Genomic DNA, 25,094 nt, shown 5'->3' with positions numbered 1-25,094 from the left:
ATAATAACAATAATATTAATAATAATAATAAATAATAATAATAATAAAAATAATAATAATATAAATAAATTATTAAAATAATAGAAATAATACAAATTCTAAAAGAAAATAATAAAGCAGTAATAATAATAAAAAAATAAAAACCAAAAGTATAAATAATAAAATAATAGTAATAATGTTTAAAATAAAACTAATAAAAATATTAACAATAAAAAATAATAATAATAATAATGAAAATAAAAAATAAATCACAAGTTTTAATTCAATAATAGAAAAAACAATAAAAACTATAATAATCTATAATAAAGATAAAATAATAAAATAATATTTAGAAAAATGAAAATAGGAATAAAAAAAGAAAAGTAAAAGAAATTCAAATAATGTTGATAAAACTAAAGTGAGAAAAAAAATAATAAAACAATAACATAATGAAAATGAAAATAATAGAAATAAAAAAAATTAAAGAATAGAAATACTAATAATGAAATAATAATAAAAATAAAATGTAGATAATAAAATAAAAACCAAATAAAAAATAAAAATAAGATAATAAGAATAAATACAAAATGATAGACATAAAAATATAAATAATTACAATAAATTTAATTATAACATCATAATAATGAAAATAAAATAAAATAATAATATAAATTATACAATTAAAATAAAAATTATAGAAATTAATAGTAAATTTTAAAATTAAAAATAATAAAAATAAAACTAAAAATGATAAAAAATAAATATAAAAGTAATAAAATTATAATAAAAAACTAAAAATTAAAACAATGAAAATTAAGATTAAAAACAACATGACTAATAAAAAAATAAAAAAATAACAATAAATATAAAATAATAATAATATAGATAAAATAAAAATAATGAAATAATAATAAGAGAAATAAAAATAATAAAAAGACAAATTTAAATAAAATCTCATGTTCACATGGATTGCTTACACATTCATCTGTATCTGTTGAAAAGAGGAACTCACGTCAATGATATCAGATAGTAACAGTTTAGATAATTTATCAAATTTAAAGACGAAACAGACTACTGTACATTTCAAGTTCTATGAAACTGAAGGCAAGTTAGAACTTAAAAATCAACTTTAGAGAAAAAGGAAGAACGTAATGTCATCTGCACATTAGTTCTTGAATGACAACCATTATCTTTTGTCATTTTTCCCTCAATTTGAGATTGTACAAATCTTGAAGTAGATAGATCCCTCACCTCCACAAACTGTTGTCTCGAAGCCTGCATTGCAAACGCACTCATAGCCTACGTCTTTATCTTGACACACTGAGGTTCCGTTGGAACAGACACCGGGCATCTCTTGGCACTCATCCCGGTTCAGTGTAGCTGCGAAAAGCAAGGAGAGACGACAGTAAGTTTGTTAGTTAGTTAGTTAGTTAGTTGCTTAGCTACCAGAAACCCTGAGTTATCGATCGTCAGCGTCGACTAGTTCTTTAAGTTGGCTCAGAATGTATACTACTCGGATAGTCCGACTTTAACCAAGGCTTACGATATTAGGGACCAAGATTAAAAGATGTTTTTTCTCAAATAAATCATGATCACATAACAAGGGTCTGATACAAGACCCTGGTTTCATAGAGCTGCTTGAATAATTAAGGAAACCAGGGTTGTTTCTCACAGATAAGTGCACTGTAAATGTTTTTTATTTTTATTTTTGTTCGGGTGGGCTTCTTTTCAAGCCGCATAGTTACAGAGTTTCTTCTTCTTCTTCTTACCTTCTACACAGCAGGAACAGAGGGGCGATCGGCATTCTCTTGAAAACAGGAGGCCGTCGCAATCCTCTTTATGGTTGTTTCTGATGCAATAGCCACCGTTAGCAAGGCAGTCGGTAGTTGGCTTACAATCTGTAGAGTTAGAAAAGTAATATGTGAATACTACGCCTCTCCATCCTGGGCTAAGAATGATCCTGCCACCAAAAACAGATCTATCTTTTGGTGGTCTCGGTATAATGCTTGTTAGCCACGGTCCATTAAACTTTAATCACGTCCCGGTGGTGGCCTGTTCTATATCGTTGCCAGACGCACGATTATGGCTAATTTTAACCATAAATAACATAAAAGCTACTGAGGTTAGAAGGTTGCAATTTGGTGTGTTTGATGATTGAAGGGAGGATGATCAATTTACCAATTTGTAGCCTTCTAGTCTCAGTGGCTTTTAAGACCTGACGGCGGACAGAAAAAGTATGGACAGACGGAAAAATATCAATAAGAAAGAGTACAAAAATATGACAAAGCAGCCATGAATAAAAGGACTTGATCTTACTCCCAAGTTCCCGTCAGGAACTTACTTAATGGATGATAGTGTGGGCAATGTGGGCAATCTTGGTCATGTCGGTGACGTCGGTCCTGTGACAAACTGATGTTCACCTGCAAAACAGAAGGAAAAATCTCGTGTAAATAGAATTCAGCATTTAAGCAACATGAGGTTACCACAAGGCTATTTTTTATAATCATTATATATATATAGCTATATATATTTTTACACACACACACACACACACACACACATATATATATATATATATATATATATATATATATATATATATAATATATATATATATATATATATGTATAACTGAATCACGAAAGTTAGGAACGTGATAAATCCATAAATAAAGATAAATGCCACGAAGGAAAAATAAACGAAGGAGTCTGCAAGATCTTTCGACTTTAAAAGTCCTTTACTGAGCAGATACTGACATAAATACGAGAAAAGACAATACAAGAAGGTTCGTATAACTGACAGATAGGGATTATAAAGGGATTAGTACCTAAAATCCGACACACCTGGAAGATAACAAACCTTCCCAAACAAGCATAAACAATGGGTGCAATTAAAGGTTTAAGACAATTATCTCAGATACAATTTCCAGACAATTAAAGGATTATAGGTGACAGCTATTCGGAACTTGGTAAACAAAAACCATATTCACAAAACATGACAGACATACATTACAACAAAATTAATAAACTCTAAGGCAACTGATTTTATTTAAGTCAGTAATTATATCTTTGAGGTCATTCTTAAACATGTTACAGATACAAGGTCTAAATGAAAAAAGGCGGCCACGACTAACATTGAAATTACAATGAAAAGTAAGTTGTATTAAAGCAGATTCTAAAAGATTTCGTGATAAGACATCTCTTGACCATGCAATTACTGAACTATCAATCCAATTAATTCGGTGGTTGTTTTCACTTAAATGAATGAATAATGCATTAGATTTTGCCCAGTTTTTACAGAGTATTTATTGCTGGCTTAGCCTACTTCTAAGCCTTTGCTGGACTGTCCGAGATAGAATGAGGGACAATCCATACATGGAATTTTATATATTATGTTGTTGCTTTCTCTGGGGCCAGATATAATTACTGACTTAAATAAAAATCAGTTGCCTTAGAGTTATTAAATTTTGTTGTTACCAAGTTCCGAATAGCTGTCACCTATAATCCTTTAATTGTCTGGAAATTGTATCTGAGATGATTGTCTTAAACCTTTAATTGCACCCATTGTTTATGCTTGTTTGGAAAGGTTTCTTATCTTCCAAGGTGTGTCGGATTCTAGGTACTAATCCCTTTATAATCCCTATCTGTCAGTTATACGAACCTTCTTGTATTGTCTTCTCGTATTTATGTCAGTATCTGCTCAGTAAAGGACTTTTAAAGTCGAAAGATCTTGCAGACTCCTTCGTTTATTTTTCCTTTGTGGCATTTATTCTTTTTATACTATATATATATATATATATATCATATATATATATATATATATATATATATATAGATAAAGGTTTTGCCACGGAGGAAAATGAAAGGGGAGAGAGTCAAGAACTTTCGGTCTAACACGACCCTAAGTAAGTAAAAGGGGTCATGTTAGACCGAAAGTTCTTTGGCTCTCTCGCCTTTCATTTTCCTCCGTGGCAAAACCTTTATTTATACATAGCATCACGTTTTGTATACTTCATGATCAAGTTATTCATTCATATATATATATATATATATATATATATATATATATATATATATATATATTATAATTGTATATAGAATATGTATATATAAGTAATAGCCACAATTCCCTCTTAACTTCTCGAAACCCTCGCGCTTCTTTGGATATTCTTGTCACTACAAAGTCTTAGAAAGCAATTTTGCGAGCAAGGAGGTCTTTCTATTGACTTAGAAATACTAAGGAAAACCCAAAAAGATATGTGTCACTTCCCTTTAACCCAGGAGTGAAGAACATAAGTGGGCATATAAACAAAAGTCAGAAGGAAACTAAAACTGTGTTCAAATATGAAAATACGATAAGATGCAACCTCATAAGAAACACTAACAATGACAAAAATCCCATAGTCCTAGGCGTTTATGAAATACCATGTATGGAGTGTTACAGTAAATATTTTGGCGAAAGTGGACGAGGACTGGATATACGTTTGGGTGAACACAAGCGAACATATGAACTACATTCACAAAACTGCGCAATAGTAGCACATGTATTCAGTGATGTAAATGTTAGACGAGTAGTTGAGGAAGCTGCTATAAGGCAGAAGCAGCAACAGGAGAGGAAAAAACAGAACCTGTCCTACAGTTAAAATCTTTTAGAAACATAAAAATTACCAAGTGGGTCTTCGTTGGCAAAAGACTGTTGCCTTTGAATGATTCTCCTAAGAGAATCATTCAAAGGCAACAAGTCTTTTGCCAACGAAGACCCACTTGGTAATTTTTATGTTTCTAAAAGATTTTAACTGTAGGACAGGTTCTGTTTTTTCCTCTCCTGTTGTTGCTTCTGCCTTGCTTCTCCCTGTCCAGGTAACCGCTGCCCTAGGGGATTCTTGTTATGGTGCCCAATCTACGCCTCCTCCGGATGAATTCAGGACTTCCTGCAACGTTGCAACAATCATTGCGGAGATCGAACAGAATTGCAGCCAGGAAGATTGATAGAGGAGAGGAAATAACTTAGTTGGAATTACCTGCCCTCTTTCTTCATCACCTGGTCCATAAACGAGCTAACTACTGGTGTCAACAATCTTCAGCGACTGTTTATTTACTTTTGAATTCACCTCAGTACATGTTGTGCTTAATCATCTATTTGGACTGAAGATGAACCCAGGGAGGGGTTCGAAAACTATGTAAAGGGTCTTTTAAATTATACACGAACTTGCAACATTTTTTTATTATTGTGGACCTCTTAGAACAATGATAATAGTAATGATAATAATAATAGTTTGATAGCCACTGTCTTTTTTCCTTTTAAAAGGAAAGAAGTCGGTTTTCGAAGCTCAGAAGAACAACGCACTGATGGTGTCACTGTCACTGCTCCGAACCACGCCGAGAGTGAACTTCTATCACCAGAAATACACATCTCTGACCTCTCAATGGAATGTCCGAGAATTGAACTCGTGGCCACCGAGGTGGCAGACCAAGACCAAATCGACCACGCCACTGAGGCACTCAAGACCCTTGTGTTCCATGTAGTACTTCTAGCATGAATAGGAGGGGATTATATTGCAATGGTGGATGATGCAGCATCTCCTGTTAAGAGTGAACTTGAGCCTAAGACTAATGAACCATTCTCAAAGTATGACACTGGCCTCTGGATAGGAACGACGACAACAAGCAAAGATAAATATGATATACTGACAAATGTCTGGAGACCAGGGTGTGACTATAAGCTACCTTACTCGGTAAGAAGTGGGAAGAAGCGCCATTTAAATCAAAATCATTCTGACTTGTTTCCCTGGCTTGCTTACTCACATGTAAGTGGGGGACTCTTTCGTAAGGCATGCACCGTATTTGGTCAAACTGAGGGAGGACAGGGAAAGCAGCCTTTAAAATCTCTTGTTACAGTCCCAGTATATGATAGATTAGCTGTCTATGATGGTTACCTTTCTATGCATAGCAGAAATGACTATCACCAAACAAATATTCTGAAATCTGAAGAGTTCTTGAAAAGAATGTGTGATTCAACAATTGATATTCAATGTTCCATTGATGACCACCACAGGAAAGAAAAAATAGCTTATAATCGTAAAGGTTTGGGGGCTATTGTGCATACTATAGTTTTCTTGGAAGACAAAGCCATAGAGATGACCACCCTCTGCTTAGTTTGTCAACCAATAATGAAGGTAGTTTTAGGCAGCTTCTTCGTTGCTATAAAAAGAGGAGATGAAGGATTTGGCAACTACTTAAAAAGTATAAAAAGGATGCTGTTTACGCTAGTAAAACAGCGCAGAATGAAATAATCTCTTGCATAGAGGAAAGCATATCAAACATATCGTCCCAAAGGGTAAGTCAAAATTCCTTTCTGTAATTGCAGACGAAACTACAGATAATCAGAGGAAGGAACGGCAGTCAGTAAGTGTTAGATATGTGGACAAAGACACTATACGAGAGGATTTCCTTGTTTTTACAGAAGTAGAAGATTTAACAGGTAGGGGCATTGCATGTGCTACATTGGGAGAATTGTCCAGAAATAATTTAGATTATACGTTGTATTGTTGGCCAAGGATATGATGGTGCTAGTGCCATGAGTGGGGCACTGAAGGGCTGCCAAGCAATTGTAGGAGAAAAGTACGCTTCTACACAGGGCGTCATTTCAGTTTTGTTTTTTGTTGCTGGGGGGGGGGGTGGGGGGGGAGTGTGGGGTGGAGGGTAATGACGGTTTGGCGAGCGAAGTGAGCCTAATAAGCTCTTTTTTTTTTTTTTTTTTTTTAGCTATTTTATGTGTTTTTTGAAGCCACATAAGCAAATTATTTCAGCAAAAACTACATACTCCCACTACTGTTTGTTTATCTCATCATCACTGGTAGCTATTATAGTAGACAGACAATGATCAAGAAACGTAATACTTCCGAGGAAGTTCATATATTTATGAATGCATATTTAAAAAGAAAATATGCTGTAACTTCTCCGGGCTTATGGGGTGGGGGTGGAGGGGTTAAGTTGAGGCTTTGGGGGGCAACTTGAGTCTTGGGGGGTGGCAGTTGCCCCCCAAGCCCTCCAAATGCTCTGAATCTCGTGATTTCTAAATCTAGTGAGGTGCCAGTAATCAGAAGTTGCTGGAGTGATATCAGGGAAACTACATTTTTCCCACTCATCGCCACAGAGACTTGAAGCTATGGAAGAAAATATCATTCAGAATGATAAGGATCGTGATCAGTCTCTTAATAGGTTGCGTACCTTTAGTGACACAAGCTGGGTAGACAGGCATGATGCCATCATGGCGTTTAAAAGGTTATTACTGCCATATGTTATGGAGGCCTTATCAGAAATCTGTCATTGGAACAACCCAGGATTTGTAAGAAGAAGTTTACTAAAGAAAATAGACTGAATTTGTTGTCGTCCTTTGTCACTTTCATGACAAAGAAAATGAGAGACAAGGATGAGGATTCTATTACTAAATATAATGTAGCAGTGGAAGAGGGTTTGGAAATGAATGTAACTGAAAGTGTTCCTAGATTAGCTGTAAAGCGAAAGAATAGAGTAATTCCCCAGGTATCTAGTTCACGTCATTATTATCGCATGGCAGTGTTTTCCCAATTCTTTGGTTATGTACTAAGTGAGTTTCATTTTCCGTTCAAGAACTAGCATGGTATAGTAAGTTCCTTATGTTCTTTAGTCCCAAATTATTTTGCTTGCACCTCTTTTGCTGATATTGTTCCAGCTCTCTCTTTGTTGATGGTAAATCACTACATCATGTTGATGATTATAAATCAGAATTCAATTTCTGGGGGCTCGCTGGAAATCTGTTCCAAATGATTCACTTCCTAAAACAGCAATCGAGGCATAATATGTTCAATGCGCTGAAAACTATCCTGTTACTAAGCTGTTGTTACAAATGTATGTTACATTACTTGTGTCATCAGCAACAGCAGAACGAACGTTTTCTCCACAAAATTTCATTAAATCATACAGGAAAGCAACGATGGGCTCTGAAAGGTTAAATGGTCTTGCAAAACTGCATATTTACTGAAGTATTTAGAATGACACAGATAATTTCATTAAATCTGTTATCAACATCTTCTCCAAAATATCTTCCCGCAGGTCTGAATTTATTTTGTGAGTACAATAACGTGTAAATCTCAGGCAATAATTTAATCTTGATATTCATAGAAACACTGAAAATAGTATTTAGAATCTTCATAATTATAATCTCTCTCTCTCTCTCTCTTTCTTTCTCTCTCTCTCTCTCCCTGTACATACAATATGTATGAGCTATGAAGTACAATATGTATGTGCATATGATGTAAATTGTAGGTCTGTATATATATATATATATATATATATATATATATATATATATATATATATATATATATATATATGATATATATATATAGCCCCCCAACCCATCCCTCATAAACGATTTCTAAATCCGCCCCTGACAACAGCAAAACCATAATTACGAAAATAGAGAAAAGCCTCTATTAATGCAGCAATTGGCTTTAATAATAACAATTATTATTATATTGTTTTTGGTCTATCACAGTGTTATTATTATTATTATTCTTATTCTTATTATTATTATTATTATTATTATTATTATTATTATTATTATTATTATTATTATTATTATTATTATTATTATTCAGACGATCCCTACTCATGTAGTACAACAAGCCAACAGAGGCCATTCACTAGAAATTGACACTTCCAGAGAATATTACGGTGTTCATTCGAAAGAGGAAACAGAAGGTAAACGGAAATACAGAAAGATGGGATCAGTTATCAGAAAAACAGACAAATAAATAAACAAATAACATAAATTGAATTGAATGAATAAGATGCAAGGGGAATTGTATTAAGGCAGAAATGCATCGCGTCTTAGCTGGAACGTCTGAAGTTTTGCACATCCTCTGAAGGGAGGCTGTTCCACAGTTCCGCAACGGCGTGAGGAGGAGGAGGAGGAGGAGGAGGAGGAGGAGGAGGAGGAGGAGGAGGAGGTGGAGGAGGAGGAGGTGGAGGAGGTGGAGGAGGAGGAGGAGGAGGAGGAGGAGGACTTCTGGAACTCTGGAGAAGTTCGACAGCGAGGGAGGCAAAACTTTGACTGCAAATTGGTGGTTCCGCTGTTCAGCGAATCTGGTTGTCCACGGCAGGAAAAGGGGACTACAGATCAGTGAATGTCTAAGTGCAAAAAGATCTCTATTGAAATACAATTAATGAAACATCGACGAACAAGACACCATCCGTTGATAGTCCAAGTCATAACTGCTAATATTTAGGAAACAGAAACCTCCTACCACCACGAACCACTAACTCAATAACTAACTAACTAACTAACTAACCGAAACTAACACAAATTCAGAATGGAGTAAATTGAAAGATTAATATAATAATACCGGTTTCTCGACGTTGTTGCTCCGAGCAAAGCTGAACCAGAGGCCCAACAGAAGAAGCACCAGGAACAACAAAGCTGTCTTCATGATTGCGTTTCCAACCACCGAATGATCCTCACACCAGGAATGGATGACGACTTTCTGAACTCTGCTGCAGTATTCAAATACAAAGTTCCCGCACGTCAGATTTACGGGTGAGCTCGTGGAGCAGATGGCTCTTGCTCTTCCTCCTACCTACACATGTATTTGACCTCCCACCAACACATGTGTTTGCCATAATCATGGAAACCCGTGGCAGCCCACTTGCGCGAATTTTACATGTGGCTCCTCTGAACCGCGGGATAAAGAAATGTGCGAAATAACTCTGTGTCTATTGGTCATGTCTCCTAATCTTCAAATAAAAATGAGGTCTTCTAAACCTTAAATAAATATGAGGTCTTCTAAACCTCATATAAAAATGAGGTCTTCTAAACCTTAAAAAAAATGAGGTCTTTTTAAACCTCACATAAAACTGAGGTCAGTGCCTTCGAAACACCGCACGTAATGAAAGCATAACTAATAACATGTGTCGAAAGACCCTCATTATTTATTCTGCGTCCGTTGAACTCAAAAGCGAAGCTGAAATAACACGGTTGTATTATCTCCCCTGCCCTCCCGATCCCCTACCTACCCTGACCCCACTCAGGGTGGACAATCAGGTTTGCAGGAGGAGGGTGGATGTGTCATGTCTCTCCTGTATACCCTCCCAATTCCCTACCTACCCCGCCCCCACCCAGGGCGGACAAACAAGAAAGATTCACTCGGATATATTTCATTATAGAGAGTAATACAGACCGGGAAATCAGAAAAAGCGATTAACTTATCATATTCATGTAACTAGATTTTTTTATTTCTTCTTATATTGATTTGATTCTCCTTTTTCATTAATATATTTGATTGGGGCATTTCCAGATTTTTAAATGCAATTCAAGTGTTTTTGTCTTTACTAAGACATTCTCAAGGAACGAATGAAATACAGTTGGAAAGAAAGTTACCAGGTAAACAAAATGATCAAGAATACCAGATGGTTGATTGTCAAAAGGGTAAAAATCAGAGAGATAATCCAGGATCATCGGATATCACACAGTCACAAACTTAAATATAGATTTAACCGTAAGAGAAAATAAAATGTAGCCATACGAAGTCCAACTTTTGTTGCATATATTTATCTACAATTTTTTTCATTATGAAGGCACCGAGTTTGATAACCCAAGACTTAGATTTAGAACACTTCCATTATCTAACTAGATGAAATAACATTCAATGCTATTCCTTTTAAATATTTCATTACATGGGATTAAAGATCTCGCTTGACTCCAGTTAATAGAATGATCTAAATCTCTCATATATACGAATAATGCATTCGATATTTGTTCCGTTCTCACAGAATATTAGCGCTGTCTGAGTTGCTGTGAAAGGACTTTCCGGTCCGTCCGTAATATGTTTTATCACACCTTTTACAAGGAATTTCATATATGCAGCCAGGAACATCTTTAGGAGTATTTTTTGTTACTGAACTCTTAACATTAATATTATTGGAAACAACATCTGTAAAAGGCTTTAAAATTCTAGGAATTTCTAAAAACCTTTCAGCATACGGTAATTTTAGAATGTTATCCTTACTAAATTCAAGTTTATCGTTAGTTAAATGAAATGTTTTTCTAGCTCTGTTCCATGTCACATCTACAAAAGTCCTTGGGTATTTAAGTTTCTTTTCACTAATTCTCTGCAAAACATAATTTCCTTGGAGTCTGTCCAGTTAATACCATGATCACTATTATTCATGTGTACAAATAATGCATTTGACATATTACCAGTTCTTACATTATATTTGTGTTGTTTTAATCGAACCGCCAATGTCTTTCCACTTTGTCCTACGTAGGTTTTATTACAATTTTCACACGGAATCTTATAGATACAACCTGTTCCATTTCCAGGTGAATTTCTGATCAGCAAGTTTCAAATAGTTCCTAGCGTTTTGAACACAACATTTCTACCAAGTGGCTTGACTTGTCTCGGGATGTTATTAAAGCAAGTATAAAAATGAAGCACTAAAAGATTTTTGTTTTCGAACTTTTCAGTTTTTGTCAATCCATAAAACGTTTTTCGTGCCTTACAAAAGGTGTTTTCAATAAAACTGTTTGGGTACCTCAAATCTTATGGATTGACAAAAACTGAAAAGTTCGAAAACAAAAATCTTTTAGTGCTTAATTTTTATACTTGCTTTAATAACATCCCGAGACAAGTCAAGCCACTTGGTAGAAATGTTGTGTTCAAAACGCTAGGAACTATTTGAAACTTGCTGATCAGAAATTCACCTGGAAATGGAACAGGTTGTATCTATAAGATTCCGTGTGAAAATTGTAATAAAACCTACGTAGGACAAAGTGGAAAGACATTGGCGGTTCGATTAAAACAACACAAATATAATGTAAGAACTGGTAATATGTCAAATGCATTATTTGTACACATGAATAATAGTGATCATGGTATTAACTGGACAGACTCCAAGGAAATTATGTTTTGCAGAGAATTAGTGAAAAGAAACTTAAATACCCAAGGACTTTTGTAGATGTGACATGGAACAGAGCTAGAAAAACATTTCATTTAACTAACGATAAACTTGAATTTAGTAAGGATAACATTCTAAAATTACCGTATGCTGAAAGGTTTTTAGAAATTCCTAGAAGAAATTTAATAGAATCATGTATTATTAAACAAGACTGTGATAATTTATTGAATATCAGCCTAGGTTTGTACAAAGTTGATGAAATTTTTAACGAAGGGTATTCTAAAACAAGCAGGGTTTTCTTAGCACTTGTACCTGAACCCTGATGAGGTGTAGAAATACATGAAAGCGCTCGGTTCAAGTCATTTCATTTCACCCTTCTCTGGCTGTATGCATATATGATCATCACACGTCTACAGTGATTTGTTGAAATATATATATATATATATATATATATATATATATATATATATATATATATATATATATATATGGATAGATAGATAGATAGATAGATAGATAGATAGATAGATAGATAGATAAAAGTCGATTTTGGGCGTCATTACCCTCTCGACTCATCATTCATAAGCAAACGTGGAATACTCCATCACAAAAGGCTTCACGTACCTTATCTATTCTTTTCTTAATTTTTTATATAAGTTTTATATTTTCTAATAGGTGAGATCTCTTCTTCTTTCTGTATTTCCTATTATCTCCTTTTACTTCTTTCGAATGAACATCATAATGTTCTTTGGAAGCTACTCGAATTTCGACTCACTGGCCCCTGTCACGGTGGGCTTCTTGTTCCATGTGGATAGGGGTCTTCATCCTCGAATGAATAATAATAATAATAATAATAATAATAATAATAATAATAATATATAATAAAATATAAATGTGTGTGTGTTTGTGTATAATTATGGTGAATCAGTGATAAACCACGTGTTATAGGTGAGTGTTCTAATTTTTTTGTGCGCAAATTTCCTGTTACTGTCTGCCTCTCTCTCGTAATTAAATAGAACTTCCGCGTGCTTTGAAGCCATGTACATTATAGAAATAAGTAATGTGGTTCCACACTCGTAGTTCCGGCTTTAATATTTTTAAATTCCCATTTGTATACAGCTGCCGGCTAATGAAAGAGCGCCCGCTCTCAAACCTCCAGCCACGAACAATCTAAAATGGGAACACGGAAGCAACATTCTAATTTCAATTCCCGACGCTTTTAATGCATTAGCCTAAATCAACGTCATTAGAGTCTTTACGGTCGGAGTGAGTAAATTTAGTCTATTGACAAATTCACTTAAACCTCCGCAGGTTTGGATTTTTCTATAGACTCATTTCGCTAGTTCCGACCATAAAGTTTAAACCAGAATGGGAAAAGGACGGAAAATTTCCGTTCCTCGATGTGCTAATCATAGGAGAACAGAACGAATATGCTTCCGCAGTATACAGAAAACCCACATTCGCTGTTTCTTATAATTATTCATATATATATATATATATATATATTATATATATATATATATATATATATATATATGAATGTATGTATACATGTATGCATGTATGTATGTTGCAGCACTCTGCAAAGTTCAACCAGAGGACAAGAACCACCATAGCAACAAGAATAAAAAATCGAGAGAGAGCAATGGCCTCTCAACATTTGTCTGGATAATAATGACAATGTTGAACATCTGAAATCTTTTCCTTAAGTAATTCGAACGAAAAAATAGTTACCTCACGAATAGCCAGACACCTGAACCTTCATCGCAGATAAAATATGACTGAACACTATTAAAGCCAACAGTGATCACTTAAAAAACTTACTAAACATATGAGAAATCAGACTAAGTTCATTAAACAAATATGAGGTAATCAGCTTAAGTTAATTAAACGGCATCGCTCCAACAACAACATAAAAAAAATAATACAAGTTCTTATCTCACTTCATGTTAAAGAAAAACTGAAGGAAAACAGCACAATATATCACTTAAATTCTACACAAACTAAAATTCTATCACTGTTGGTCAATAATTGAAACATTGTTAAAAACCATTTGATAAATTTTTTTTATTTAAAATTTGTAAGTGAAATTCACAATCTCATGGTAATTTACTATTACTTGAAGACAACACAAAGTTTTATTATTTGTTGAGTTAATTATTAAAGAAAATTCAATCAAAATTTATTTATCAAGAAAATCAATTAATCAAGAAATTGAATTATTCAAGTAAAATTCAAACTATTAAGAAATAATTATGATTTGAAAAGAAATATAAGTAAATGAAAATCAATTCACAAGTGTTAAATAAATCAGGTATCCAATTTTAAATTACTAAAAAACACCTAAGTTAATCAAACAAAATTATGAAAGCAAAACACGAAAACATACAATACAAAAAGATGATTAAATTCACCACCAAAATGTGAAAAAACTAAGAAACAGCAAACACGCAAATACATAAAAAACGCAGTTCACAATGAAATCGACATGACAAAAATTTGAAATGAGAAAAAAAATAAACAAGTTCACCTGGAATAATACAACTATTTTAAGTATTTATAAGTATTTTTAGGTACACATAAAAAGGTATATTACTACATTTCTGTAGAATGATTACCACACGTATTGAGGCGGCGTTACTCAATTTTACAATGTCTACTTAGATTCAAAAACACTTACAATTACAAAAGAGTGACCTTACTACAGCTAAGTTACGTTACAGCAAAAATTCAATATATCTCGCGCAGGAGAGAGAGAGAGAGAGAGAGAGAGAGTGAGAGAGAGAGAGAGAGAGGTGGCCAACATGTCGTTCCTAGCCTGAAAAACTATAGTTCGAATATGGCCGTTAGTGAACGTTAATATAACTGTAAACAGTAACCACGTACACACACACACACACACACACATATATATATATAGATATATATATATATATATATATATATATATATATATATATATATATCTATATATATATATATGTGTGTGTGTGTGTGTATGTGTGCATGTGTATGTTTATATATATATATATATATATATATATATATATATATATATATATATAGATATATATATATATAGATATATATATATATATATATATATAATATATATATATATATATATAATATATATATATATATATCTATATATATATATATATATATATATATATATATATGTACGTATGTATATGTATTATATATATGGTAGGCTGCATGAATAGGAAGAACAATCAGATCATCAAGAAAATCGTTCCATCACTCAAGAACCATTCAACCTCTACCGCCGGTGTACATGGCCAGTACCCTCCCCACCCCCCATTCTTGTTGACTTCCTAACCTTGTTTACTCCTCTTGAGCTTTCATCTGTTTTGGCCTAGCGGCCCCCCCCCCCCCCCCCCCCCCCCCCCCCCCCCCCCCCCCCTCATATAATAATATATATATCCTTATATGAGAGAGAGAGAGAGAGAGAGAGAGAGAGTTGTAATGTTCATAGTATGATAAACTTTCATATATCCTGTTATCTGAGTATTAATTGTAAATGTATTAGGCATATAGGACACTAAGTATATGCAATAAGAATATGAAAGCTGACTAAGGGAGTAGCATTGTTATCATGAATAGTGCAGAATATAGGGTTAAAATATACAGGCTACTAGATGATGAAACTACTTATGCTAAAACAGAGAATCCTCCAACAATCCAAAAGCTTCAGAATACCTTTAATCAGAATGTGAAGAAAATAATCGGCAGACTAGGTAATGGGAAGGACATGCTATGCAATAAATTATTCTCAAGCAAATTGCCTGAACTTGCATATACATATATATATATTAGGGCTTGTGCCTTGTATGATAAGGCGCCCTATGAGGTAATGTTAGACTAGCGATAAACTTACGCTAAGTCGGTTGGTATTGCACTTCCATCTTCAATGGAGTGGTCTGGGGGTTTGTAGATCACTTACGAAGTCGGTATTATCTTGTTAGTTATTACGACGATGTGTTAAACTCATGGTGAGGAGGTTCTTGTAGAAAACACGAAATATAAAAATATATGTATTCTTCTGAAGTTTTACATGCTGAAGATCAGATATGATTGTACAAGTCTTCTAATAACGATAGCTTGATCGCTTCTGCCAATGATGATGGCTAATCCTATTCCTCTACATGATAAAGCTTAGGTAAAGAGGTACAGGTCTTCTAATGACGATAGCTAACTCTGTTCTGCCTGTCTACCATCTCTGTTACAAGTTATGAAGGAACAGACAGTAGTTCGAACATATGAACATACATACAAATGACATAGTTTCATACGAACACACAATCAAAATGAGACACGCTACAGATCACGTAGGCCGTTTGAATTATAGGTCGGGGTAGTTGTCTCAAGCAGGGAGCTTGGACTAGGGTTTATAAACAATTGAATGACTACAGGTGACGGCATGTTATCTTAGCATACTTTATGTATACGTCATCTTTAGCGTCTCTAGTCTGATCACATTCCTGCAAGCAATTAGTTGACCTCTTTAGTTTTATTCTTTTATATATATGGACTAACATTCCATATTTTATTATGTAAACACCTACATCAGCTCGGTCAGCTACAAAACCCAAAAACTACTGAATATTACTCAAACTTGACTTGCATTTGACTTATAGGAGTGTGATACAGACACTATGTGAATATATATATATATATAATAAATAAAAATTCATGGTATACATGAATTGATTCAAGTAGAAAATATAAAACAATGATATTGGTAAATAATAGTGTCACGTGATATATAATGATACAGTTTTTTCACTTCATCTCTTTAAGATACTTATGCTACAGGAAATACTAATGTACTCTGATAATTGCATAGAATGAAGATTAACATGATAAAAATCATATTTTAACTGATAAAAAATTTCATATATGAATTGATAACATTATTAATGTTTATGCTGATTAATTCGTTGATTTTTATGCTAACTGTTACATATCTGATTCATTAATCAATATACTAACTCATATATAACTGCAGATATTGTAAGATAAAAGGTAACAGATTGATTATAGGCTACCTGATTTGTTTATACATATGTTATAGATTCATAAAATTATGATTAATATATGTGCACTTTAAATAGATTCCTATTTGCGTACACGCAAAGATATATTTAGATTCTGTTATTTATGATCATTTATATAAGAGATTCCTATTGCGTACACGCAAAGATATATTTCGACTCTGTTATTTACGATCAATTATATATAGGATACATGATACTTTATATATATAGGATACATGACCGAGGTTATACTACTTCACTTTTAACTAGCGTTCGAACAACTTTTCGTCCATTACACAGTTCCAGACAACCACCTATAGCCCAATGAAACGGCCTATTTCACAGGGTTAAAACAAGGGGAAAATTTGCCTGGGCGGGTCCCAACGTTCTATTTTTGCGGCTCATACTTATTCTCTGCATCCTAAGCTACACGATTACGTTCGCGATGAATAAAAAAACATCCCCAGCACGAGTCCTTCGCCAGCAAAGTAGAGTTGAATATCCTTCGGGTCGTAATCGTCGGAAGTATGTCCCTTTCGTAGTCGATTCCGACAGCCGCCGGAGCATTCCGCATTAAAACGAGATTAACGACCGAGATACGGTGTCGGTCGAAGAAGTCCATGAAATTCCTTTCCACATTGTAGGCGGTTGTTACTTGACTGTAGTCATCCGCAGCGACGAACGATTTTTTTGAAGTTGCTATGTGAAACTCTCGTACTGCAGGATACTGTAACCAGGTTCCATTAATCAGCCTGCAAGTGAAATTATACTTGTCACAAGGGCAAAGTAAATTCAGACGACATCCAAATACAGGGGAGGGAAGAGAGCCATTTAGACCAGACTTAACCCACATGAATTCGCTGATATTTTGGAATTCAAAAGAGTCCGCTGTACAAACTTTTATATCCATGGCATTAACAATGATGAACCTATCCAGGTCTATGATGACTGTAAAAATATCCATAATTATAACAAATAAACAGATATCAATACAAATCCCAAAGAAAATTCGATATTACTGGTAGTGAATTACTAGACAAAGAAGTGGAAAACGGAGCTATTTGTAAGATTGCCAGGCAACATAAGAGTCAAAGAGAATATTAATCATGATTCTATGTGCCCTAACAAAAGTTTCATATTCAATTTTCTCGCGCGCATCCTCTGAGGTTAATTTTAAAAACTTTATTAATAGGTAGGAGATGCAACGAAAAAAAACCCACTATGTAACTAATTTCTAAATAAACTTTGGGTTTTCAAGAAAATGTGACATTTTCCCATGAATGTTTTACTTGAATTGTAATAGGCTAATGTTGCAAGTAAATATTTCACATATATATCTTGATACTTCTAAATGTCTATGAGGTTCAGAAAAATTAATTCATTTTGTTGTTATAGAATTCTATTTGCTTATTTTTTTGTTATTAATTTAAAATGATTGCAACTCCTTAGCTAAAGTTGCATTGCGCACACCGATAGACACTTGTACCTAACGTCTGCCATGCCCATGAGAAGTTCGGGCTAGGCAGTCCTTTCTCCAGTCAATCTGCTTTTGCAAGCGCGAGATGAAGCCTGTGTAAGCAGATTATTGAGGTTAAAAGGAACAAATACTGATACGGCAATGATGACGTCGTCACTTGGCAGGAGATTGCTCTCAGCCAGCTAAGAGTTACGTTACTTGCTGTAATAAATACGACTTTAGGATAAATTTATTATCTTTTAATACTCGACCCACACGAAAAGAATGTCTGAAAAAAAACAGTACCAAAATTGAACAATATATTAGTTTCATGTTGGAAATCTGCATAATTGTAAATTATGTGAAATTAAATATTCCTTATTCAAACTATATGAAAAAGGTTTCCATACAAATTCTATATATATTATTAGCCCTTGTATAAAGATTCATATAGGATTATTTCATAGATAACATTTTCACTTCTAGACTCCTGACTTTAAAATCTCTTTTATTTTATTTTATTTATTTATTTATTTATTATTATTATTTTTTTTTTTTCATTGAATACGAATATAAATCACCGGGACAGACAATATGTCAGTAGGTTTTGGATATGTATTTGAACTTTTAGCTTATATGTCATTGCTAAATATATACGCATATATATTTGGATATTTAATTAATTCTATGGTTACGTTTTGCTTATTGATTTTATCGTGATTCCTTTTTATTATAATTTTAACCCTTCCGACTTCTTACGGAGTGTAATTATATTGACTCCACTTGTATCCCTATTTATTTTTTATTTTTTTTCTATTTATTTATATATATTTTTTAATATATTTGATAAATTAATGGTTGGCTTGAATATGTGGAAAAGTGTTCTAGCGGCGTACCGTATAGGCTACTTGCGGCATCAATTCTATAGATACAAGATATAAATGATAAAGGTATTTACAAAAACCGCGAGAACCGCTATAATCCAGTTCGGATCCAATATCTCGAGTTGTAACTCGTAAGACATTGACACTTTCTTATTTAATTATCCGTTATTCTACCAAACCGATTGACTCTGGGTGATAAAATATATTATTTGGTTTTCTTAATGGAAAGGATTCACCACAACGTGTTAAGGAGATTATTATTGATTTACACCACCCGAGTCACATTATCATGTGTTGAATTCCATGTTTATGATTTAGCACTCATAAATATTCCTAATGCACTCAATTGCGGTGTTTGTTTTAGTGCTATTATTCTATATAACGTGTCAAGGAACTATTAACACTAAGAAGTGTTTATTCCCTCTGTCAGACTCGTAATTCTGTTAATAATTCTACGTATATTCTTTCAAGGATTGATTTGGCAGAGGATAGGCCCTTAACTGACAGGTGTCTTAGTGTGTCCCTTGTTTTCATGACACGTGTTACAATCAGTTATGTGCTTTTTATATCTGTAAGCATTGTAGGCCAGTAAAATAGTGATTTGGCTTTCTGTGACATAATAAGGAACCCTGGATGACGGAATGCAACCAGTTTAGGACAATTGGTATGAAAGAGATTATTACTACTACCTTGGTCGTTAGTCATCTGCTGTGTTCTTCGGGTTTTCCTCGTCACGGACCTACATATAATATTACATTTGATTACATTATTCTGATACACATACTTTAAATATACTTGTGCTTTAGGGTTTCTGCTCGAAGTGTTTATTGTTTTTGCTTAGCCGCTGACGTTTGCTTATTGCTGCTGACTCTGTTTCCGTTCGAAGTGTTTATTGTTTTGGTTATGTCTGTTGACTCTTGCTTTGTTCAGTTTGTAACAGTTCTGCGCTCCAACCCAGATATTCAATGCTCGCGATCTCTTGGGTTAAGGAATTTTATTGTTAGATACGGTTTTAACAAAAGGCACGGAATGTTTCTATATCTTTTAGTCTAATTAATGGTTCTTTGCAGTATGGTGCGGGATTGCGGGATAATGCGTCAGCTATGATAATTGCTTTCCCAGGTAGATATCTTATCTTGGCTCCAAAGACCTGAATGATCATTTGTGACCGAGTTCCTTTTGGACTGTGATTAAAGCCTTTGAAAAACTCGGTAAAGGACTCATGTTCAGTAAGGACTTTATCAGGATAGCCATAGATTATGAACTTAAGATGTACTAGTGAGTTAAAGATACCTAGCCCTTCCTTGCCTATTACTGCATATTTACTTTCAGAGGGCTTTAGTTTACGTGAATAAAAAGCTATAGGGAAGAACTGTTTATCATATTACTGAAGTAATACCCTCTTACCCCTTGGTCTGAGGCGTCTGTTGCAATAAAAAAAATTCTTTATTTAAATCAGGGATTTTTAAGTTAGGTGAGCTGCATTTTCCGCTTTTAAGATATCGAACGCCTGTTGATGCTTTTCAGACCATAATAAATCTACGCTCTTCTTCGTAAGATCTGTTAATGGAGCTGTCATGATTGAAGAGTTACATATTTACATACGATTGTAATACCCACTACAGCGCCAAAGTGCTGTATCCCCCTTTTACGTTAATAGTACCGGAAAGTTATGAATAGCCGACACCTATCCATGGACTACTTTAAGACCTTGACTAGACACATAAAAACTAGATAAACATGTTCGGTTTTTAAAAACTCACATTTAGATATTTTTACTCTGAGATTATTTGTCTTTGTCTCTGTAGCACTAGCTCTAGTTTATGTGAATGTACTTCTAAGGTATTAGAAAAGATTACAAGATCATCCATATAGGCATGTAGGGTATCCCCTAAAAGTCTCCAAACACTATATTGTAATTGGGGTGCAACGTAAGCCGGAGGCATACGTAAAAATTGATAATGTCCCCTGAGTGTGCTGAAAACGGTGTATGAGGTACAATCACTTAGGTAATGGTATCTGGTAAAAGCTTTTAAGTAAGTCCAAATTGGTGAAAAAAAAAAAAATTTATTCTAACCTAACAGAGATAAGATGTCGTCGGTACATGGCACTGGAAACTATCGGGAGTCGTTTCCTTGTTTAAGCGTCAGAAATCTACGCAGATACGCCAAGTCCGATCATTTATGGCATGACGTTTGATAATGGGCTTATTTGATTTCCTAATGACTCCTATTACTAACATTTTTCAACTTCGTCATTTATCTCTATTTTGAAATTTCATTTAGAATCTATACGAAGGTACGTAAATAGCTTTATGTTTGTCCTTAGACCGTGTTTTGTGTTAAATTACATCCGTTTTTTTTCCAGAGATCACTCGCCAGTGGAGAAACTTCCTGGTATTCAGGTAAAAGATAAAAAAAAATTTCTGCTGAATCACCTCTGCTTGAATGACTTTACGGATATTACTTTAGATAGATTATCAGAGAGATTCATCTACGACTGGTTGGGCGGGATTAAAAATTAGCAACAATAAAAAAAAAAATGCGATATTTATAACTTCCGTATCCACGATATGTATACGTTTGTGGATCACTAGATTAACTTGTTGCTGTGTCAACCGTGTCTAGGGCTTTGTTCGCGGAAATCGTTATATTTCAGAGTGTCGGGAAGGATTAAAATTTCATTTCCCAGCAAAGTCATTTTACACGCACTAAGACATTCGAGGGTGCATGCTTCTCGAGATTTTGCGTGCAAAGTGCGACTGCGGTTGTGGGAGAATTCTGTTGGGTCATTTGAACAATGTTACGATTTATGAGACAAATGTATAGTTCCTTTATATAAGTTATTATTTGATTAACTGTCTCATTTTTGTTCAAACGGATTTTAATATGTTTGAAGGTTTATAGGATTTCCCCTTTGATAAACACGCCTTATTTTGCAGGATGTAAGTTAATATTTTTGTATACCCTAGATGAATCTTACAATTACACTAGATACAGATCAGTTTTTTATAACTATAGAGGTATCTGTAAACGCTCGCTTATCCGGACTTCTCATTAGGGAAGTTCGAACAACAGACGGTGAGTCCGTAAATACAGGATATTACGTGTACTAAAGGAATAATAAACAAGATATTCTAATTTTACGGCTGTGTACAGTCGGGCTTTATCCACCACTACTTATAATAACTTACGTATTAAAAAAAAAAACAAAAAAAAAACGAAAACCAAAATGCTCTGATTACTTTATACGGTCGTGTGTTTCATAGGAAAAATCCTTTTTAGTTCAAAAAGATATTGGCATGTAGAACCAACATCGCTTTTCCCCACTCTGCGAGAGTCGCTTATTGTGTGGAATTTGCTATGCTTTGAACACTCGGCAGTTTGACTGACCTTGACCGCTTGACTAGGTGACACAGTCACCGAGTTTGCTTATTTGATTCTGACGGGCTACTGTTCTATTTCTTTTTTGTAATAAATTAGGATCCTTCTCTTTATTACCATCGGCAAACGTATTGTGTGTTTTTAGCATTATGTTGCTGGTTATGTATAAAGCAATGAAATGACGAACTATTAGGAACTGAGCGATTACTAATAAGACAAGTTATCACTACTGCAGTACAATATTAACTGTTTGTACTTCATTCTTTGCTAAAATTTGAAATATTGAGGGATCCTGGTCAGCGCATTTAGCCTGATGAAAGTTTTTTAACAGACATGTTATTCCTTGTAATCCAGCCATATTTTTAAAGTTAAGTTGAGTCATTGAGGTTCGATATTTTATATAACTAAAAAAACTCAAGGCTAAAACTGCGATCGGGACTTGCAAAGGAGCATTTATTGTCATGACCCGAAATAGTGTTACCCCTAATTTATATAGATTTGTACGGGTGTTCCACTTGTTTTTTGTGTGTTTTCTAATCACTACGGTGGCTTAACGACCCTATCCATGCATCTGTATAAATACAGACGTCCACTGCGTAAACGCATATTCACTGTTTAATATGATTTGTTACGTAAGGGATTAATAATCACCCAAAATGATAAAATTAACATAGTATATGATTATGATATTTCAGTAGAACTTCTGGAAACAGACACTCAGATAAAAACTCGCAGTAGCAATATCTCAATGAATGTAGATAATTTCTGTAAAAAAAATAAGATTAAGAATGTCTCGTAACTTCAGCCACAGGAATAACGAAATTCGACCTGCAAAGGAAACACTCAAAGTTACACCAAAATGAATAAAAAAATTGTACTTAGCTTGCTTTTGTGGGAAGTCACGGTGTTCCGATAACGACACACGGCCTTTGGTCCATCCTTCTCTTATTTTAGCGGATGACCTGGTTTTTTTTTTTTTGGCTTGAGTTTCCCCCGTGCGCGTTGTTGGGATGATTCGAGCCCTTGAAAATCCGATGCCGCAGACGCGTTCGGTTTGTTTCTTGCAGTGCCGGAAACGCTCACTAACGATGTTTTCTTGAATGATTCTAATGAGAGACGAAGCTTCCGTTGCCGTAGGAAAAAGACACGTCGGTTTTGTTTCTTGAAGTTATTCACTAAACAATGATACTAAGTTGCTTGAAGAATCTGTTGCTTTCGTCGTCGTTGAAGAGTTCTTATTGTTTTCTGAAGTCGCTCACTAACGATGATACTAGGTTGCTTGAAGAATCTGCTGCTTCCGTCATCGTTGATTTCTTTATGATAACATGATTTTATTTTCTGGTTTTTTTTCTCGTTTTAGGACGTTGTAGAGTTCTTCTGGTACGCTGGCCACCAATATTAGGGCTTGTGCCTTGTATGATAAGGCGCCCTATGAGGTAATGTTAGACTAGCGATAAACTTACGCTAAGTCGGTTGGTATTGCACTTCCATCTTCAATGGAGTGGTCTGGGGGTTTGTAGATCACTTACGAAGTCGGTATTATCTTGTTAGTTATTACGACGATGTGTTAAACTCATGGTGAGGAGGTTCTTGTAGAAAACACGAAATATAAAAATATATGTATTCTTCTGAAGTTTTACATGCTGAAGATCAGATATGATTGTACAAGTCTTCTAATAACGATAGCTTGATCGCTTCTGCCAATATTAGGGCTCGTGCCTGTATGATAAGGCGCCCTATGAGGTAATGTTAGACTTGCGATAATTTTACGCTAAGTCGGTTGGTATTGCACTTCCATATTCATGGGAGTGACTTGGGGGTTTGTAGATCACTTACGAAGTCGGTATTATCTTGTTAGTTATTACGACGATGTGTTAAACTCATGGTGAGGAGGTTCTTGTAGAAAACACGAAATATAAAAATATATGCATTCTTCTGAAGTTTTACATGCTGAAGATCAGATATGATTGTACAAGTCTTCTAATAACGATAGCTTGATCGCTTCTGCCAATGATGATGGCTAATCCTATTCCTCTACATGATAAAGCTTAGGTAAAGAGGTACAGGTCTTCTAATGACGATAGCTAACTCTGTTCTGCCTGTCTACCATCTCTGTTACAAGTTATGAAGGAACAGACAGTAGTTCGAACATATGAACATACATACAAATGACATAGTTTCATACGAACACACAATCAAAATGAGACACGCTACAGATCACGTAGGCCGTTTGAATTATAGGTCGAGGTAGTTGTCTCAAGCAGGGAGCTTGGACTAGGGTTTATAAACAATTGAATGACTACAGGTGACGGCATGTTATCTTAGCATACTTTTATTGTATACGTCATCTTTAGCGTCTCTAGTCTGATCACATTCCTGCAAGCAATCTGGTTGAC

At 34.4% G+C, this 25,094-nt stretch overlaps 1 protein-coding gene across 1 annotated transcript; it reads right to left on the bottom strand.

The window, feature by feature from the left end:
• Window positions 1–1,186: 1,186 nt before the first annotated feature.
• On the bottom strand, window positions 1,187–9,493 carry LOC135209388 (fibrillin-2-like). The gene is made up of 4 exons (XM_064242084.1): window positions 9,368–9,493; window positions 2,321–2,399; window positions 1,749–1,877; window positions 1,187–1,359 (listed from the first exon to the last, which is right to left on the bottom strand). The coding sequence occupies exons 1-4, from the start codon at window positions 9,449–9,451 to the stop codon at window positions 1,187–1,189; spliced, it is 465 nt and encodes a 154-aa protein (XP_064098154.1). The 5' UTR covers window positions 9,452–9,493.
• Between the last annotated feature and the right edge of the window lie 15,601 nt (window positions 9,494–25,094).

The sequence above is a fragment of the Macrobrachium nipponense genome, chromosome 11 (assembly GCF_015104395.2).
Source record: "Macrobrachium nipponense isolate FS-2020 chromosome 11, ASM1510439v2, whole genome shotgun sequence".
Classification (NCBI taxonomy): domain Eukaryota; kingdom Metazoa; phylum Arthropoda; class Malacostraca; order Decapoda; family Palaemonidae; genus Macrobrachium; species Macrobrachium nipponense.
The sequence above is the reverse complement of the archived record's forward strand: the minus strand, read 5'-3'. Positions and strand labels throughout refer to the sequence as shown.

Excerpts from the sequence above, each read along its gene's own strand:
- LOC135209388 (XM_064242084.1), bottom strand. The coding sequence starts at position 9,451 with ATGAAGACAGCTTTGTTGTTCCTGGTGCTTCTTCTGTTGGGCCTCTGG. Across the intron at positions 2,400-9,367 it reads GCAACAACGTCGAGAAACCG|GTGAACATCAGTTTGTCACA; the intron begins GTATTATTATAT and ends TCTGTTTTGCAG. Across the intron at positions 1,360-1,748 it reads CTGTTCCTGCTGTGTAGAAG|CTACACTGAACCGGGATGAG; the intron begins GTAAGAAGAAGA and ends TGCTTTTCGCAG.